General features: G+C 35.2%; 1 protein-coding gene across 2 annotated transcripts in view; it reads left to right on the top strand.

Annotated features, from left to right (window-relative positions):
* The window catches only part of LRP6 (LDL receptor related protein 6), a 197896-nt gene that overhangs the window by 101653 nt on the left and 74896 nt on the right, over positions 1-21347 (top strand). For both annotated transcript variants that reach the window (XM_040642168.1, XM_040642167.1), the window contains exons 8-12: positions 14090-14306; positions 14882-15171; positions 16478-16704; positions 18973-19157; positions 19802-20128. In XM_040642168.1, the coding sequence (XP_040498102.1) occupies positions 14090-14306; positions 14882-15171; positions 16478-16704; positions 18973-19157; positions 19802-20128 (1246 nt within the window). The remainder of the gene's footprint in view (positions 1-14089; positions 14307-14881; positions 15172-16477; positions 16705-18972; positions 19158-19801; positions 20129-21347) is intronic.

Genomic DNA, 21347 nt, shown 5'->3' with positions numbered 1-21347 from the left:
ATTGTTATTTATTCTTCTTAATTTATGATGATATGTAAAATTTCTGGTATATGGCATGTTAAGGAAAGAGCACAGCTCTTCATCTAAAATAATCTTGCATAACTGGGGGGAGAAAAACTGTTAGTTTCTCTTTCTGAGACTAATGGTAGCTATAGGAGCAACTGCCACAACCAGCTTTCCATCTCACTTTACTTGATAGTAGATTGAATATAGTGAGCTTGAAAACTTTGGGAAAAATATATAATTTTTTAAATGCTTCTTTTTCTGAAGAGATTATTTGTTAGCTTTTGGTATGTAGCAGGGGATCCTAACTACTGATCTTACCCTGGTCTAGGTGATGTGCTCTCTTCTGGTCCATACTCTTAAGAAATCCTCCTAGTAGATTTTTTCAGTCACCTGAAACTAATGTAACATTGTGTATCAACTACAGTTTGTTTTTTTTTTTAAAGAAAGTTTCCCAGCTTTTTGTCATGTCTAAGAATGAAAGCTGCTTTCTCCTGGGACTCTAAGAAAATATTAAATAATAGTTGTATAGCCCTGTTCTCTTCTGGAAGACTTTGAGTTTACTTGGGATCACACTGCCCTAAATGTGTTTATGGTACATTTGAAAAGAAAAGATCGTGATTTGGTAAATTTTTATGTAGCAACTGTAAGGCATAGGAAGCTCTTCGTTTTGTGGGAAGAGCTCAGAATGTTCACCCATCTGTGCTCTCTGTGCTGTCAGTGGAGATTCCTTAGATCAGGTTCTCACTTCCTTTTTTGTAAGTGGTGATATAACCAGATGCTGGGTATATTGGAGAGCTGCAGGTTTCAAAGATTGGGTTTTTATCATGCAGAGTGGCAGAAAGAACAAGTAGGTTATCTGAGGTTTATAACCAGCTTCTGCAAAGAGCGACGGGAGACAGGGAGTTGCTAATGATGCCACATTTTTTAAAAGATAGTTATAATATTGGCTGATGCTTTAATATAAGAATGTGTTTAGGGGTGCCTGGGTGGCACAGTTGGTTGGGTGTCCTACTCTTGGTTTTGGCTTGGGTTGTGGTCTCAGGGTCATGGAATAGAGGAGCTCCGTGTCGGGCTCTATGCTGAGCAGGGAGTCTGCTTGGGACTCTTTCTCCCTCTCCCTTGTGCTCGCACTCGAGCGCGAGCGCTCTCTCTCTCTCTCTCTCTCTCTCTCTCTCAAATAAATAAATAAATCTTAAAGAGAAAAAGAATGGGTCTGTGAGGATATATCTGATTTCCCTACTTGTCAGCTGATAGTGACCACTTATCTGTAGGTGTTATATAAAAGGTACCTGCTGGTACTTGTTTATGCTTCTTATTCATTATGCTAAAATCATTTCATCACCTTTTACAAACAAGCTTCTTGTTTACTTGTCTGCACTGAGCTCCCCTGCAAACCCCCCCCCCCACCCCTGTGCCCACCCAAGTTTTTACTGTAGTGTTCTGGGGCTTCCTTATGTAATACTAAAGCATTAGCAGAAAGGATCATTTCTGTTTTTCTGATAGGACAATCATCAAATAAGCCTTTATTTCTATTTTATAAGACCCTTCAGTGGGCAAAAGCACATTGTGTCTTAACAACATTCATATTTTTCTTGGTCAGGTTTCGCTGCCAAAAAGATCTATTGCATTGAGGGTATGCACTACGCTTTTCAGTAGCAAAGACATATCATTGATAATTTAGAAGTTTAAAGCATTTTCTTGCCATTATATAAAGTTAAGAATGTTACTATTAGCTTGGGTTTTTTTGTTTCGTTTTGTTTTGAGGATGCTTTTCTCATATACAACTTACCTGATTGACAAAATTAATCACTGTGTTTTGAATCACTGGTTTTATTGAAAATGACATCAAATTTTTCTCACAGTTTATTTTTTTATTAAATGCTTTTTATATCCTTTTTCCTTCTTTGGTTTTTGAGCTTCTGACAAACGCAATAATACCTACTAGTTACAGATAAAAAGAGGTTTCTTACCTACTTTAAGGGTATGTAAATTTTTTAGTCTCTTACTATAAATTTTCCTGCTTTAGAGAATATAATGTCCAGAGGTAGTTTTGTCCAAGTTTAATTATACCTGGCACAACTTTGGGAAACAGATTATTAGGGCTTTAAGTATAAAGAAATTTTGAATAAAGAGGGTATTATTGTGTAGGATGTGTGCTGAAAACTTAACAGTTGGTGAATGATCTATTTCATATTCTAAGCCTAAAATTGTAGGACTACATTTTCCCCTCATGACAACTTCCTCTGTTTTATCAATATCCTAATTTGTTTTCCAAGTATTCAGATTTCTTTGTAATTTCTTTGTCTGGCTTCTTTAGCTTGTGTATTGTGAAAGTCTGTTAAAGTACACAAGGGCCCATTTACGATGATTTTTTTTAATCGTTTCTAAGATTAATTCTTCCTTAAGAAATTGTAATAATATAATCATCTGCTGTTGAGATAAAGCTCTTTTGATTATATGACAAGTACCAACAAGTACTTCCTTTTGAATCTTTGCCAGTTTATAATATTCAGTGCTCCTTAAAATTGATTTTATTTTCAGTTTTAGAGAAATATTCAAGATAATGAGCCTACGTACCTGAATCTTTGCCCATTTCTGCTACTTTACAACACTATACGAATGTATGTGAATGTATATTTTCCCCCATTTGTTCCTGGCATGTTATAACTGAAGAATGATATTGATAAACACCATCATCAGATTCCTCAGCTCAACAGAAGACCTGGATTAGGGGCTTATATTCATTGAGTTGTAAACATGATGCCATTCTTTTATATCATCTTGCATCTGTTTGGGGTGTCTTTTATGATAACATATTTTTGAATTCCTATTTGAAAGTTACCTTTTGATGTACAATTCAAGCAACATTATTTAACTTGTTATAATCTGCAGAGTACATCATCTAATTATATGCCCTGTTGTCTCATTATCCACTCTACTTTGTCTGACTCTAAAAAAATTATTGCACATATATAATGAGGGAAACCTTGATGATGAGGTAATCATGCTTTCCTGAAATGCCACAACAAACCCTTAGAGCCTCACCAAACAAGATACTTTGCCTCACTTAGGAGTTAGTATAGTTTTATCTTTGTAAATTAGAAAAATCTCATGCGTGTTATTTTAGTGACCAAGTTTGAACTTGCTCTTGGATCGTTTTTAAAATGTTCTGTTGTTACCCTTCTTCTCTTGTTTTAGTATAAAACCATTTAATATGTGTGGAAATATTTTTAGTTTCAATCTTCCTTTCTTGTTCCTTTGGTTTTTGTATTCCTGAAGTAAAAGAGTGCTGATTTTAATGTCCTACTTTCTTAAGAAGAGAAGTTAGCTTCTTTACAGTTGGTAACGGTATTTTAGTTATGAGTGGTAATCTCTAGATCTTTATTGAAACATTTTGTAATAGCATACCCTAACCTTAATTCTTGTTTGATTTTCCATTTAACTGAGTGACCTTAGATAATTCACATAATAATCTGGTCTTTGTATCTTGACCAGTACGATCATTTAAACCAGATGATGTTTAGGTTTCTTCCCATTATAGCATTTTCTGGTGGTTTTTTTTTTTTTTTTTTTTTTTTTTACTAAATGCGTTATTTTGGATTAAGAACAGATAATACATTTGCCTTGGGAGAGTTGCTTAAAGGAAATTTATATTCAGATGACATGAATATTTTCTTTTTTCTTTAAATTTTTCCTTATACTGTGCATTGTGAATCCCTATTAACTAAAGAAAACTTTCTTGTTGGGGTTTCAAAATCTTTAGTAACTCAATTTTACTGAAAGCAACTTCTCCTTGTAATATTTGTTTATGTTTTTGTATTGACCTGTATACAAGCTATTCCATTATTAACGTGCTTGGGAGGTTTAAATAAACGTTTAAAGATGTTGTTTGAAATTAGCCAAACATGTAAATGTTTTTTTACTAATGGAGTCCATGTAAAACATTAATTTTCAGGAGGTTATTTCTCTGTAGGTGGGAAACTATTATACTTTTACAGGGGTCATAGCCATTTTATTTTTACTGTTTTTTAGAGGGTTTGGAGAGGGTAGGCAGTCAAATAATGGCAAAGACCACAATTTTAGGACTTCTTGGGAGGGAATTTGCAAAACATTGAGCAGTTAAAAGTGACAAGTGTTTTAACTTTGTACTTAAATTTAAAATTATCACCAGCTATTTAAAGATTCTGTATAATAGTTATTCCTTAAGTTACCCATAATGAAGAAAGGCTTCTTCTTCAGTTTTTTTGCACTTTAAGTGTAGTTTACAATTTAAAAATTTAGACCTTCTAAGAATACTACAATGCAGGCCCTATTTTTTTGTTGAACTCATAGATTTACCAAACCGTTCATTCACTGAACTATAATGTTTTTTGTTAGATTTGATCTGAAATAACTAAATCTTGGAGAATGATTAGAATTCCTTTGGTTGTAGTGAGATTTTCAGCAGACTGGTATTTGTTTAGTATTTCATTTATAATTACGAGCTTCTGAAATTTTCTGGCTTCTAGAGTTTCTAAGTAGGAATGAAGTTAGAGGCTTTATGCAATTAATATCACCCCTATTCAGAGTTTTTTGTTTTTGTTGTTCATTTATTTTTTATTTTGGCTTGACTAATGACTTGGCTTTATATTTGGTTAAGATTTATAATACTGCTTTCGTGTTTTAGCTACAGTGTTATTCTTAAAATATGAAAAAAAACCCTCCTGTGCCATAGTAGATTTTATTAGTCTCAAGATAGTAGGTAAACAGTGTTTCATGGGTTTTCAAAATTGTTTTTGCATAAAAAAGCTGCTTTTAGTTCTCATAAAATTAGCTATAGTTTCTAGATAAAATGCTCACAGAAACATTTGTTCTTTCTGTTCCCCGTTTCTCTTCGTAAAATTCAGCGTTCTTTGGCGCTTTTTGCTTAGTTTAGTTCTTTTATTTTGCCTAAGGTCATAGAACTTTCTTTCTTTTTTTTTTTTTTTAAAGATTTTATTTATTTATTTGACAGAGATAGAGACAGCCAGCGAGAGAGGGAACACAAGCAGGGGGAGTGGGAGAGGAAGAGGCAGGCTCACAGCAGAGGAGCCTGATGTGGGGCTCGATCCCATAACGCCGGGATCACGCCCTGAGCCGAAGGCAGATGCTTAACCGCTGTGCCACCCAGGCGCCCCTAGAACTTTCTATTTAAGAAAAAAAAAAAAAGAGCGAATTCCACCTTCCTGATTCCTAATACAGTACTTTATATATTGTGCTATGTTGCCCTTTATTTAGACTATTCATTTTGAGTTAATTTCAGACTTAAACAAAAAATTTGCAATAATAGAATCCCAGTTTCATTTTACATACTCATAGTACAATGATCAACATCAGGAAATTAACATTGATACGTTTCCATTATTCCTATTATATTTATTAATTGGAATTTTCCTGTAAGGAAGAGCTGTTCCCTAGCCTCTATTCTGTTTTTCATATGTATATTAATATAGAACCATGGATATTTATTCTATAAAATTATAGAATATTATAAGGTTATATTCCATTATTATCATTGTATGGTTGAAAAATTATCCCAGAATTGGCATTAGTAGCCCTTTCAACTTGATTCCTGTGACCTTTTCATGAGCCTCCATCTCTTTTATTTAATTGTGGTAAAAAAACAAACACATAACATAAAACCTACCATCATAACCATTTTGAAACCGAGTCAAGTAGTGTTAATTATATGCACGTTACTGTACAACACAATCTCTAGAACTTTTTCATCTTGCAAAACTGAAATTCTGTCAAACAGCTTCCTTTTCCCCTCTGCTCACGCAACCACCATTTTACTTTGTTTCTAAGAGTTTGACTTCTTTAGATACCTAAAGTGGAATCATAAAGTGGAATAAGTGGAATCATACAGTTTTATCTTTTTGTTGCTGGCTTATTTCACTTAGCGTAACATTCTCATAGTGCCTCCATTTTGTAGCACATAACAAGGTTCTCTTCTTAAAGGCTGAATAATATTTTCTTTTATGTATGCACCACATTTTCTTCATCCGTTCAGTCATTAGTGGATATTTAGGTTAGTTCCACCTTTTGGTTATTATGAATAATGCTGCAGTGAACATGGATGCGCAGATAAATATCCCTTTGAGATCCTGTGTTCAGTTCTTTTAGATACATACCCAGAAGTGGGATTGCTGGATCATGTGATGATTCTATTTTTAATTTTTCAAGGAACCTCCATTATTTTAAAGCACTTTCTGAAACAATATATTCAGCTTTATCTTACATTTCTCTTACCTCAGCCCTGGAATCAACTATTACTCTAAGGAGCCATAGTTCTGTTTAATGAAGAATAGTATATATCTTTTAAAGATTTTATTTCTTTGAGAGAGAGAGAGAGCGTACGCGCACAAGCAGTGGGGAGAGGCGGCGGGAAAGGGAGAAGCAGGCTCCCCACTGAGCAGGGAGCCTGATGCGGGGCTCTATCCAGGACCTGGAGATCATGACCTGAGCCGAAGGCAGACACTCAGCCATCTGAGCCACCCAGGCGCTCCTGAAGAATAGTATTTGAAAACCAGTATCTGGGGGGTGCCTGGCTGGCTCAGTCGGAGGAGCATGCAACTCTTGATCTCAAGGTTGTGAGTTCAAGCCCCACGCTGGGTGGAAAGATTACTTAAAAAACAAAAAACAAACCTACTTTAAAAAATAATAAATAAAAACTATCTGAACGTAAGGCATACTCACTGGTACTGGAGTATGTTGCCTTTCAATAATAAGGTGTTTATTATTATTTCTACTCAGACTCCAAATAGAACTTATTTTAGTTGTGCTTGAAGAGAATGAAAGGAAAGAGAGCACTTTTCCCTTGTTAACATACTTAGTTTCCTGTATTAGAGTTTTTTGAAGGCCCTAGGACAGTGGGACTCTAAGAAGTGTCTCATGAAGCAGTTGAGTATAATTGACCAAGGTGGTGGTGTATTCATCGTAATGATGCCTTGAACTGAAAATCTGTTTTAATTTTCTAGTTTTCCTGAGTAATTTTGGTTTTAGAAAGCTTTGGTCACAATAGCAATTCTTAGCTCTCTCTGTTAAAAGAGCATAGTAACTGCAGTTGTTTAATGCTCTAAGCATGACTCCTTGAAAAAATAAAACTACCCAATGAAACTATGATATTTTCTCTTTTCACATTAAAAATCACTTGTATTTACTGAGACATAATAAGTCTTGACCTAAGTTAAAAGGCTTTAAATGCGGGACTGTGATTTGCCCTTACGTTCTTTTACACAGGTGCATGGCATCTCTTTACTTCCCCTGCTAGTTCCAAAGCATTTCTCTTTACTTGTCACCCCAGTGAGCTCCTTCATGATTGAACTGTCTTTCTTTGGATATATAGTCCATTTTTAAAAATACCATTTGTGCGAAATTATATTTTATACCCTATTATCAGCCTCCAATGAGATCTTTTGTCTCTTTATATATAAATATTAATTCACTACTTGTTTTGGATATTGGCTGGAACATTAGAAGAGGAATGGTTCATTGTGAGCATAATTTAAGCTTTTCTTTTAGGATGACTTAGTATTCCCACTCTAGCTCATTTTATGATAGGTGCCTGGTTGTCCTGTTGTCATCTATTTTTTTAACGTGTCTAGTCAAGTGAGGTTGTATAGCAACAACTTTGGTAGTAGACTGGCTACATTCCAAAATTTCATGGGTAATCTTGCATTGACATTTCATAAGCTGATGAAACTGCTCAAAAAACCAGATGTGGTATCTATGGAAGGTTTGCTGTTACCTCCTTCCTATGGAGATACTCTGGTTAACCCACATCTGTTTCCTGTTGTAGCCTATATTCTCAGTGTGGTTTGTAATATTTGGGAATGCCTCAGAATAGTTAAATCCCTACCACAATGTGGTTGAAGCAGTTGAAACCACTGGAGACTCTGGTTCAGATTTGGAGGTAGATTTTAGAAGTGACAGAAGCCCAATTTCAGTTTAACTAATTAAACCACTCTGAGGTAATACAGCAAAGCACACCCTCAAAAGCTGCCAGAAGATTTAATTAGTGTTGGCTCAACTTTTAAAGCATAAGGGTAATCTTTTGGAATCGCTTAAAATGGTTCATTTGTTCTGGGTTCAGAATGTACAAGCAAGCTTTAACCAGGATTTGTGTTGTTATTTTAAACATAAGGGGCTTAAAACCATATTTACAAACCTAGTAACCTGTCCAAAACTGTTACTTGTTGGGTTTGGGAAATGTAATAGTGCTTTTCTTAGAGACAAAGCAGCATGTTCTTTTTCACTGTGTTGCTTCTGCCAGTAGAGATTGTGTGGCTGGTAAAAGAGAAATATTTAGGGGAAAAGCCATTTTCTAATAGAAGTGTCACCTCTGCAAAAGTAATGGAAGGAAACGGAGTTCAGAAAGTAATCATTGGACTCTGTATAAAAGGGAAATATATGGTTCTTTAGATGTAAAGTCTCCCAATCAGATTTTTTAAGCTGTTGATCCCTTAATCTCTTCAGAGGATTCTAATTGCTTTCCACATCATACCAACAAAAGTGATAACCGCATTTGTTAATGACAGCTATTATTATTATTATTATTATTATTAAAGTGCCCTTGGACTTGCACCTTATCTTTCCTTGTGTTTTTTTTTTTTTAATCATGAAAAATTTCAGACATGCGGTAAAGCAGAATAAAGATTCTCACGAACCATCAGCTTTAACCATTATTATTAGTACACGGTCACTCTAGAATACTGTCTTAGTGGGAGAGCCAAGGAGATGGTAGGTATGGATTATCTTATTAATATAACTGTGATTGTAACACTTAAATGTTGGGATAACCTAAAAGAAATGAAAGAATCAAGTCTTTGTCCTTGTTCTTATAAGTCTCAGCTAGTGTTGAAATTTAAACTTTCAAATGTGATAAAAGCTGAAAAACATTATTTTATCAATTTTTTTCCCATCAGAAATCATTTTTTAAAAATAATTTTAAACCCATATTAGAATTACGTATAGTATAGCTGAAGAGGGAGGAAAGACCATATGGAAGACACTTAATTGTTTGTGGCTTTACTAAGCTTGAGGGGCATAGGGCAGCCCTGTCACAGGCAGGTGTGTGAATGGACAGAGATGTAATCTAAAAAAGCAGTACATTAATTTTGTTGTAGGCTGTATAGTCACCACCATGAAATTCTAATCCTGCACAGTCCGTTAGGGTAGCCAGTGACCACTTACAGCCGTGGAGCGCTCAGAAAGTGGCTACTCTAACGAGAGATGCTTGAAGTCTAACATGCATACTAAGAAGGCGTAGTATGAAAAAAACGATAAAAGTCTCATTAAGAAATTTTTAAGTACTGGTTACATGTTGAAATAAAGATATTTTGGATATTTTGGATTAGATAAAATACAGTATATACAGTATTAGTATTAATTTTACCTGTTCCTTTTTACTTTTTAAAATCTGGCTACTAGAAAATGTAAAATTACACACATGACTCACATTTGGGGCTTAAATATTTCTCTTGGGCAGCACTGTTCTAGACTTGACCCTGCTGTAAAAACTGCAACAGATAAAAACAGGAAGATAGGGAATTAAGGGAAACAGTGTGCTTATAAAATTACATTAAAAAATCTTTAGCACATCTGAATTACATTGTTTAATTGGAAGTAAATGTGATATATCTAGCTTTAATGTGCACTTTATTTTCTTTCTCCCACCATGCCCCTCCCCACCCCAAGGGAAAAAAAAAAGAGTTCTAGTTTTTGCTTTTGAAGTGAAAGAAGGAGGATTAGCTAGAAGGGCCTCTAATGCTCTAGTAGGTAAAGCTATCAAATCCTTAGTAGGGGCTTTTAGGTAACTGTGTTTGAGTTCCTGGCCACTCTGCTAATCTAAACATCTTTGTAAGAACTTTTTTACCATTTGTTGTTGTTCGACAGATGTTGCTAAAAACCTTGGATTTTTCATATGTCCTTTGGTCTTTTTTCTTTTTCCTGAGACCCTGGTCTTGCACTTAGAGCAGCATTAACACTGATCCAAACACCAGTTTTGACAAGGGCCTAGACCAAAGCATTTCTAATCTATAATCCTTTATATGTAATTCTGAAATGAAAAAGCTCTCAAAACCAAGTTATTTCTGCTAATTCATTTGGTGGAAAACCTGACTCGAAGCACTATAAGACTATGTGGAGTCTTCATGCGTCCCCCTTGGTGGGACTATGTATATGTTTTACTGCACAAAATATGAACGTGTTTGGCAACAAAGTGCTGCCCTGGACCCAGGCAGAGGTGATGTACTAAATGTGCATTGTGTTCACCTTTCTAAATACCACAAAAAACCTGAATTCTCGGAAATATGGCTGGCCTTAAGACTTTCAGATAAGAGATTTTGGACCTCCATTACCATCCCACAGTAAATGAAAATATGTTATTAACCATAATTCTGTATTGAAGATGTTTATTTTTAGCACAATCAGAACACGGTGATAGAGGTAAATGAGGTCTTCCTGAAATAGAATTTTGTCATGTCACCCTCCTTTAAGTGCTCTCAGAAGTATTTTGTTTTCTGTAGTTCTCATCCTGGAATTTTTATACCTGCCATACGATGGTATCTGCCTAATGCTGTCTCCTTTGAGTCCCTTTTGTGTTCTTTCTGCCTCAGTGCATTTCTTTCAAAGTCAGTCACACAAGGCATCTTTGTGTCTTAACATGTGTTATTTCTCTTATATTCTGAAAAATCCTTTTCTCTCTTTGTCAAAATTCTTCTAATTCTTCAAGATGGATTTGAGCTCCTACTATTTCCTACACTTTTTCCTGATAAGCTACAGGCCAGAGAAGGGTATACATGTATGATTTTAATGTAAATATAGTTTACCTCCTCAACTAAATTGTAACCCCTTTGCTACAAGAGGCCCTCTTACAAACTTCTGAGCATTCATCATGATGTCTTTCATGGTGATTTGCATTCATTAGATGTGTTTGTCAATATTTGATTTTGGGCTGGGGGAGTAGAGTGAGGATCTGGTACAGCAGCAAAAGTATATGTGATCTAATTACCAAACCGTTTGCTCCTTTTTACTTACCGTTTTAGTTAACGTACATCTAAGTAGCATAAGCGAACAATACAGTTGGGGTTGGAAATGAGAATAAGGCTGCAGCCCTGTAGTTTTCCACCAGTTGCCAGGACATAGAGAGGGTCTGCATTGTTTTTATTCTTCAGTTTAACAGTGTGTGGTTGTTTTGGTCTTTTATTTCCACATATTCTTTTATATTAATGTATCCGTTTTTATTTTGAAGAACTACACTTTAATAAATTAATTCATTACAGCCATTTAAACACAGCTATATTTACCTTAAGGGACTAAAAAATAATTTCAAAGGGCAAGAACTAACATTTGTTGAGCATCTACATATCCAATACTGTGCTCTATACTTAATATTATTTTCTTTAATTCTTAAATAATTCAATGATATAAGTTCTCTTTCTGTTTTAGTTGTGAGAAGTTGCCTAAGAGTACCTAGTGAATGATAGAGCTTATATTTGAAATCTCAGTCTGTCTAGTAGTGCCAAAACATGGATGATTGGAGATTTGTAGAGAGCGGAAGCATAGAGAGTAACTGCTAACTAGAAGATGCTTAATTGTGTAAACTAAAAGGATCTTTTGGAATTGTGCTTTTGTTATTTTTCTCACTATGATTTTCAGTTTCATTCTTTGCCCATTATCCAAATTCATACTAAAGCTGCCATCTTTTAAGTTGTTCTTTATCAAATGATAAATGAATGAGTGGTAAGAGTGGAATGAGTGGTAAGAGGTGGAGGCAGCTGTTACAGATCACATTCAAAGAATATGGCAGTAAAAACAGAATCATTCAACTTTTAAACTGTGTCTTTCTAAGTTGGGAGAAATTGTGTTGTGATAAAGGCAGAAGAAAAGGACCCTATGGAGAGGGAGATATTGAAGATCCTGGGAAGGAAGGAAATAGTATTGAGAGGAAGTTCTTATAAGGGGGTTAGAGGAAGATGCTGGAGGTCAAGAAATAATCTCTGTATTAGGATGCTGGTAAAAGTACAGAGTTTTTAAAAATAAACTTTCCCTACCTAAAATAAAGATGTTTCTGTTATATGTGTAATAAAGGAAAGATTTTTACTCTGATCACAGTTTCCAGGCAATAATACAATGGGGCCAGAAATTCTCTCTTGGAGCTCTGCTTTTAGGAGGGATCATTCTCCAAAAATAAGGAGTAGTGTCGATTTTTTTTTTTTACATGGATTTAAAATTTGGGCAAGAATACCTTTCATTCATTCACATGGTCAAGCTGTAGGATCTAAGGATAAGAACTATTACATAAATTTTCAGTTCTATTTTTAGGAAGGTTTCCTGAGTGTCTTCGGAAATTATCTCCTTTTAAAAATTATGTAACCAATATTTATTGAGTTCTTTGTCAGACTAATAGTAGAAATGGTTGACACATAAATGGATGAATTAGGTTCCTGCTATTCTAGAAGTCACATTCTAGTCAGAATTGACCCTTTTTCTCTGCTTAGTCCTCTTACTCTTAAATACCAAAGTAATTTTAAGATATAACATAGACATAAAGCATGTCCAGGAAAGATCTGTTGCAAGAAGATATGAATGTAAAAAATCTAGACCCATGTCTCAAATTAATGAGAAATTATTAACTTTAAACAGTATTTAATGTAGGAATTGGAAGTGTTTATTAATTCTTTTAAACTATGTTTTTTACTTATAAAAAACATTGTTTAAATACAGATTTATACACCTGTCTTAATGGAAGGCCTGTTGTATCTGATGTGAACAGATAAACATTCAGTTAATATAATCTCTTCTATTAGATATAACTGAAATATTTATTGATATATGCAAGTGAAAATACAAGGATATAGCACAGTTTTGCTCACTCAATTTTGAAGTACTTTGTTTTCAAGGTTTGGCTGTTCTTGGAAGGTCAGCAAGAATTTTAAAATTTTAGAGAGGAGAGATAAAGATAACATCTGTTTGTCATTCCATTTAGGCAATCACAGTATTGATTTACATGGACTATTTTCCTACTAATTTTATGGATAAAAAAATTCATACTTGCATAAAAGATTATGATACTGTTTTTAGGCGGGTAGGGGGGCAGACATTGTTTGCACGTGTTTGTTTTTAGTAGCCGAATAACATTTCTGAAAGCTAGTTTACCTGGCACACAGGCCACTTTAATGGTAAAAATGGTCTCAGTTGGGGACTTACAAGTTCGTGCTTTAGAAGACTTACTCCATCTTTTAGAACAGAATGTTAGTACATGTTGCTGGAATGTCAGGGACAGAAAAGATGCCTTTGCCACTTCTAGGGAAATCGCTGACCTTTATAATGAGAGTGTCAGAATGAATTTAATAATGTTGCTACATAGGGTAATTGGAAAGAGTAGGTAATCCTAGTTACTTGAAACTTAGTTGCAGAGAGTGTTATAAACTCCAGATACATTTACAATTATAGTCTAAGGAGACTGAGAGATGTATTGAGAGCCCTTTTATCTGTGGGCTTTCAAAAAAATTTTAAATAAAAACAATGAAATAAGCAATGCAGTAAGTGGAAGTAGTCCTAAAAAAGATAATAACTATGTTTCCAAGCTGTGTGATCTTATATGAATCTCAATTTCCTTCCATGTGAAAAAGACAAAACTCTCAGGAAAAATAAAATATGTTATAAAACAAAATATGTAATAAAATAATGTGTATGAAGGTACATTATAATATAAAAACAAGTGTACGAGCAAACTTCAGGTAAGGATATCGTATTTTTAATTTTTACATAGTCACTTAATAGATGAGATACATACTAAGCTAATATTGCCAGAATTTTTAGAAGGAAGGGTAATAAGAGATTGGAAAAATAGAGATAAAATATGAGCTTACACTGAGTATTTGAAATCATTCTTGTTAAGTTAGCATGTTATCCTTTTGTGAAAGAAAGCGCTATAATAGGAATAACCAAGATGACACTTCAGTGTTGATACAACAGGCAGTTGGATTTGTTATTTTTTATATACATTTGAAGAATAAGTACACATCTTTACCTCTTGTCTTTAAACTTAAACTTGAAGGTTATGAATACTGATGGCACTGGGAGACGAGTACTAGTGGAAGACAAAATTCCTCACATATTTGGGTTTACTTTGTTGGGTGACTATGTTTACTGGACTGACTGGCAGAGACGTAGCATCGAAAGAGTACACAAACGAAGCGCAGAGAGGGAAATCATCATAGATCAGCTTCCTGACCTCATGGGCCTAAAGGCCACAAATGTTCATCGAATCATTGGTAAGTAATTCCAGAATTTTCTGAGATGGAAATCAGGAATGGGAAAAATTCAGAGGTAGTGGCTTGTAAAGCAGCAGTGTAAATTGTTGATGTTTTATGGGTATATAGAAATCATCTGTTAATTCTTTTTTAACCAGGAATAGGCCTTTTAAATGTAGGCTTACTCAAAATGTAGTACATAGGTCCATTTCTGACTTGGGCCAGTGCACTACTCCTTAGGCAGTCTGGTGGCATCCTGCTCCCAGGAGGTCACCATATTGATGCTAACTTCGTGTGGACAGCCGACTAACATAGTGCAGGCACTACGACTCAGAACTCCTGGGCTCAAGTGTTCCTCCTGCCTCAGCCTCCCGAGTAGGTGGGACTACAGGCCTGCACCACCGCGCCTGGCTTTTTATTCCCTATTAATCTTCATAGTGTTTATTTATGATATTAGAATCGAAAGTATATTTGGGAGCAGATTTAATCATATGTCTTTGTGACCTACAAGACTTAGTCATTTTCAAGTGAAAATATGTTGATTGTGTTGGTGTGTTTGTCCTTCTGTGCCCTTTTATAATTAATGCTTCTTTTAGGTTCCAACCCCTGCGCTGAGGAAAATGGGGGATGTAGCCATCTTTGCCTCTATAGGCCTCAGGGCCTCCGCTGTGCCTGCCCCATTGGCTTTGAACTCATCAGTGACATGAAGACCTGCATTGTCCCAGAGGCTTTCCTTTTGTTTTCACGGAGAGCAGATATCAGGCGAATTTCTTTGGAAACTAACAATAATAATGTGGCCATTCCTCTCACTGGTGTCAAAGAAGCTTCTGCTTTGGATTTTGATGTAACAGACAACCGCATTTACTGGACTGATATATCACTCAAGGTTAGCCAAAAGAATTGGAATGTTTAAACTGAAGACTAGAAGGGAGTGCTTTAAAATGTCCAAGTCTTCATGCTGTGATGATCACTCTTCCTCATTGCTTAGTAGGCAGAATTCAACAAAAGCTCTTAATTTTTAAAGGAAGTCAAGGGGGAGGTCCATTCAGTATTTAATTAAGTGCTTTTTTTTTTAAATACAAGATACTTTGCTTGAGTGTTCTTAAATCTGCAGGACATAATCTTCCTCTCCTTTGTTCCATTTGAGGATAATGAGTGACATTTTCTGCAAGTAAAGAGTAAGCAGTTATATAAATGGCGTATGGAAGCCTGGCTCTTAATTTATTTTAAACAAAATTTTGCAGTCTGGCTGAAGTAGAAAACTCTAATTATGAGTTAGAGTATACCTTTATTTTCTTTTTCCTAAAATAAATATTGAAAAGCATACTGAGTCAATAAGGAGGAGCTCCTGACCAGAAAATCTGGAGAATAATCTTTCCTTCTTCTAGATAGTTTTGGACTTATTTCAGATAACTTGTGTACAATTTGTCTAATATGGAAAAATCATGGGGTATTGGAGCCAGAGTTGAATTTTAATGGCGTTCAGTAAAATCTATTAATTGAGTGAATGAATGAAGTAAATAAATATATTTTGACTTGTACTCTATGGCCTTCTAAGTTTTCTCATCTTGAAAATAGAGATAATGCCTATCTTGCAGGGCTATTTCGAGGATTAAATGAAAATATATGTGTACAAAGTACTTAAGGTAGGGCTTGCCAAGAAGTAGCAGCTATTATTAATAGCTTGAATTATGATTTTAAATTTCGAGGGATTCAGAATTACAGTGGTAATAATATGATAAGGGTTATATACATTTTATAATGTATAAGGTTGTTGAGATCTTTTCAGATTAACAGAATGCCATGACATACTCTCAAGAACCTTCAGGAAGCTGACAACCAGTTATGAGTCTACAACATTCTGGTCATATCTTTTTCACTTGATTACTAATACATTACTAATAGATTTTAAAAGCAGAGTCATTCTGCTGTCTTACTAGAATAAATTTTTGGTCCTAAGAACTATAAAATTTTCTCCCTGGCTTGAGAGTAAAACTTGAGGTCACAGTTGCATTTGTTAGAGATTGACATCAGGTTTTTCCTGTGCTTGTAAAATATGTGAATTGTATTAAGAAACTATGCCTCTGGCTCTTCTGGATCCTCCCACCCAATAAAAACCAAAACAAACATGCTTTCTGGATAGTGTTTTGTACTTAAGCCATGTGATTTTGTTGTTAATCTTATTTTTGCAGACCATCAGCAGAGCCTTTATGAATGGCAGTGCGCTGGAACACGTGGTAGAATTCGGCTTAGATTATCCAGAAGGCATGGCAGTAGACTGGCTGGGGAAGAACTTGTACTGGGCAGACACAGGAACGAATCGAATTGAGGTGTCAAAGTTGGATGGGCAGCACCGACAAGTTTTGGTGTGGAAAGACTTAGATAGTCCCAGAGCTCTTGCACTGGACCCTGCTGAAGGGTAAACAGCTTTTATGTATGCATTCTTTGCAACTGTGTTGCACATAGCCTAATTATGGATTGTATTTTTGATGTCTTAAGTAGTGCTTATTATAAGGAATCTGATAACTAAACCATAGGCAGGCTTTATTTTAAAATCCAATAGTTGAGGGGTGCCTGGGTGGTTCAGTCGGTTAAGCATCCAGCTCTTGATTTCAGCTCAGGTCATGATCTCAGGATCGTTAGATCAAGCCCCACTTTGGGCTCCATGCTCAGCGTGGCGTCAGCTTGAGAGTCTCTCTCTCCCTCCCACTGCTTGCACTTGCATGCTCTCTCTCCCTCTCAAATAAATAAACAAAATCTTTGAAACCCATTAGTTGCCCTCAGGGCTCAGCACTCTACTGCAAATCTCTTCCTTGTAGTAAAAATAAGTTCCTGAACTTTCAAAAAAAACCAAACAAACAAACAAAAACAAAACCCATTAGTTGAGATTTCACTGATTTCTAATAAATTATTTGCTAAATTTTGCTTTTGTTGTTATTAACATTAGGTAGAGAAAGACTAGTGAAATGGATTATTATTTAAATATTACCAGTCCTACTTATATGCTAATAAACAGCCTTTTTAAAGGTATCAAGTTTGCATTTGCTTGCATCCTGGTCTCAAGTTAAACCAGATTACAAAACCCACTGAAATAATGCCATGTACTAAGAAATAGTTGCATTTTAAAAAGCTCCACTTTAGAATAGTCATTAATTTAGAATGGACAGTTAGTTTGATCACTGTTATAAGCTTAGAGAACTTTGATATTAAATAGTAAACTTTTCAATAAATGGAAGTTTATTTACAACACAACACATTTTTCAAGGATAGGTGATCCTGTTACATGATTTAGCAAGTTTTAAAAAGCCAACAGCTAAGAAATCTGGAATTTGAAGAATAATTCCACTTTTAAAAAGCAGAAGTTAACAGTGTGAACATAAAAGCATATTTACCATATCTGTAATTAAAAATAGTTTCCTTGAAATCACATTAATTGCATTATTAGCTAGTTACCATCTGGTTAGAAGGCCATAGCAAAGAAAGTTCTCTGTGCTGACGTGGTCTGGTTGGATTATGGTGATCTTTACTCTGAGCATTAGTTACCAGACAGATTTAATAGTTGGGACTAAGGACTGTAGTTTAATGTGGCTGCTGGCAACTGTGACATTTCTCTCACAGTTGTTTCTCCTTGCTTCTTGTGTGCGTGTCCCTGTCAGCTGACGAGTGCAAATACAAACAAAGCCCAGGACTAACTTTAATTTTCAGAAAAGCATGTTCATGCGTTGTTACCAGGTCAGCCATCAGCTGACAGGCTGAGGAGTGAATGTCTGTCCTCAGGTATTTGATGAGAGTTGGCATGTGGAGTGCTTTCCTAGTCCCACTATTCAGAATGTCTCAGAACTAGCACCTTACTAGTTTAGTTGCAAAAGCATTTAGCTAAAGATTAGGTTCTAGTTCTCACTCTGCCATGTGACTGAGTTGAAGAAATTAAATCATTCACATTTCTTTTATTGCTTTAGCCTCTTTACATCTGTAAAAAGCCTATACTGTGGGGCTGCTCTAAGGTTAATGTGAAAAACTTGAAAAAAAATAAAAGCAAGAGAGTATTCTAAAATTTCACAGGGATTATTGTAATCACTGCCCAGCTGACACGATAAAAGGTGATTCATCACTCTTGTACGTATAGTATGTTCCCTTGCACTGTGTGACCAAATACATTTCAGACTTTGCTTTTTAACTTCATTTAAAGGCTATTAATTTTTACCTTTGATGTACTGTTGCAACTTGTTTTGGGGGAGAGTTGATTATATAAGTCAAAAAATAAGTCTAAAAATTTAAAAACTCAAGTTACTTGTATTCAGAAATATATAAAAAGATATAAAAATATTTTATGCAGAAGTGAATCAGATTCTGAGACCAGAGCTTTAATTTTTTGGTATCTTCTTGAATATTAGTTTTATAAATGCAAGAGCTGCAGTAAGGAAATTTATTTTCAATTTCTGGGTTTTGGATGGAACAAATTCATTGGAAAGACTAAAGAAAGCTGACTCACTTCCTTTTTAGGATATGAGAAAAAATATTTAGTTGAGGGTGCCAAAATAATTGAAAAAATTATAACCATGATTTCGTTTTAATAAATTCTTTGACTCAATGTGTATTTTCTTTATTTAGTTACTGTGCACAAATATGGCCCTTTCTCCCAAATAACCAAAAGTGAAATGTTAAATATCTATTGTTTTGAATTAAGATTTATGTATTGGACTGAATGGGGTGGAAAACCTAAGATAGACCGAGCTGCCATGGATGGAAGTGAACGTACTACATTAGTTCCAAATGTGGGACGGGCAAATGGCTTAACTATTGATTATGCTAAAAGGAGGCTTTATTGGACAGACCTGGACACCAACTTAATAGAATCTTCAAATATGCTTGGTAAGCTGTACTTCTTTTTATTCAGACAGATAGTATGTTATTCTCTCTATGTAGAAATCAGTGGCTGCTGTTTACCATTGGTTAGGTACTATTAATAGAACTTCATGTGAATGTCTAGATTCTTCCTCTTCCTCTGACTGGCATTGTATCCTGTTTATTATTATTAATAGTGGCCCAGGTATGTGGATTCACATGTCTTTATTTTGTGGAAATTTCATTGTTGCTGGGCTTGTAATGGAATTTATAACTCCCTAGATGTTCCTGAAGTGACTTTTTGTACTAGTAAAATACACTATATTCATTTCTATCTTTTTATTGAAGGAAGAAGAAAAGTTCAACTTATAGTCCCTTATGGAGATAAAATAAGATTGCAGTGTAAATAGACCATTTGTAGGAGTTTAAACAAACTCAGTGATTTATAGCAAGAATATGTTTGAGGCATGGGGTCAGACTGCAGATGGATTGATTTCAGAGGACTGGTCTGGTTTTAAAATTGCTTTTAAATAAATTGTTCTATTTTAAATTGCTTACAAATGTAATATTTTATATGTTACAACTGTTTTTTTCTTTTGGCCAATAAGACTTATACACTCACATATTTCATACCTCTGCTTCTCCCGTCTCTTCTGCCTTTCTGAAAATAGGACTCAACCGTGAAGTTATAGCAGATGACTTGCCTCATCCTTTTGGCTTAACTCAGTACCAAGATTACATCTACTGGACGGACTGGAGCCGACGCAGCATTGAACGTGCCAACAAAACCAGTGGCCAAAACCGCACCATCATTCAGGGCCATTTGGATTATGTGATGGACATCCTCGTCTTTCACTCCTCTCGGCAGGCGGGGTGGAATGAGTGTGCTTCCAGCAATGGGCACTGCTCCCACCTCTGCTTGGCTGTGCCAGTTGGAGGTTTTGTTTGTGGATGCCCTGCCCACTACTCACTTAATGCTGACAACAGGACTTGTAGTGGTAAGCTGCATTTCCCCCCAAAGCAAACTAGAGTTCGAGAAGAAAGAACACTTTGTAGTTCATGTTCTTTCTAGAGTAAAAAGTTGTCAAAGTCCAGAGTTGATCATTTGTTTAACAAAAGAGAAAGACTAAAGATGGAAAAAATGCAAGTTTTTGTAACTATTTAGTGATAGCTAATTACTGTTATGGAAAAATTGATATTATAGAAAAATTAAGTCTTTTACTTTTGAGCACTAAATATTTAATGCACAGTTGCATAGCTTCATTGAGAAAGACAGTCACACATGCATTACTATACATAATTTATATTTATTCATTTTTCTAAAGGAAGAGCAGTAAAAACAGTACAACAAAGAGAATCTTCAAAATTAAATCTCCTTGTCCTTTGAAGTTCATAGAATAGACTAAAGGTAAAAAATTTAAGTGTATAAGAGGCTAAGTGGAAAAGGCAGATGAGTAAATTAAGCCTGGTATGAAACAGTTGTAAATATATGGGGAACTAGAGAGCACATGCTCTGAACATAGTGGGTGGTCTCTATTTAATTCCAGTCGATATTACCAGATCTCATCCAGTCATGAATCCAGATTTTTTTTTTTTTGGCTGCAATATCTTCTGATATTTAAATATTAGCAATACATGGGGCGCCTGGGTGGCACAGCGGTTAAGCGTCTGCCTTCGGCTCAGGGCGTGATCCCAGCGTTATGGGATCGAGCCCCACATCAGGCTCCTCCTCTATGAGCCTGCTTCTTCCTCTCCCACTCCCCCTGCTTGTGTTCCCTCTCTCGCTGGCTCTCTCTGTCTCTGTCAAATAAATAAGTAAAATCTTTAAAAAAAAATATTAGCAATACATATTACATATTAAATATACATAACCACACACACACAGACTGTGCTAATAACAGCAAAACACAGTGTGTAACAAACATTGCTGGCTTGGGGAAACCTGGTTTAAACTCAAGTATATGTGAAGGCCCATGTCTTGTTGAATAAACAAGAACTAATTGGTAGAGATGATAAAGAAATAGAGAATTTGGTCAGAAAAAGCAAATTCATGGCAGAGAATTATAGGATATAGTTCACTAGGGTAAATGGTAACAAAACTGCTATAGTATATTAGATTAACTATTAATTATTGAATTAGTAATATATAACATAATATATAATAAATATATAATATAGAAAACATTACATATAAATAATATAAAGTAAACATTTTAA

This window comes from Ursus maritimus, unplaced genomic scaffold (assembly GCF_017311325.1).
Source record: "Ursus maritimus isolate PB19 unplaced genomic scaffold, ASM1731132v1 scaffold_26, whole genome shotgun sequence".
NCBI classification, from domain to species: Eukaryota; Metazoa; Chordata; class Mammalia; order Carnivora; family Ursidae; genus Ursus; species Ursus maritimus.
This window is presented reverse-complemented; position numbering and strand designations above follow the sequence as displayed.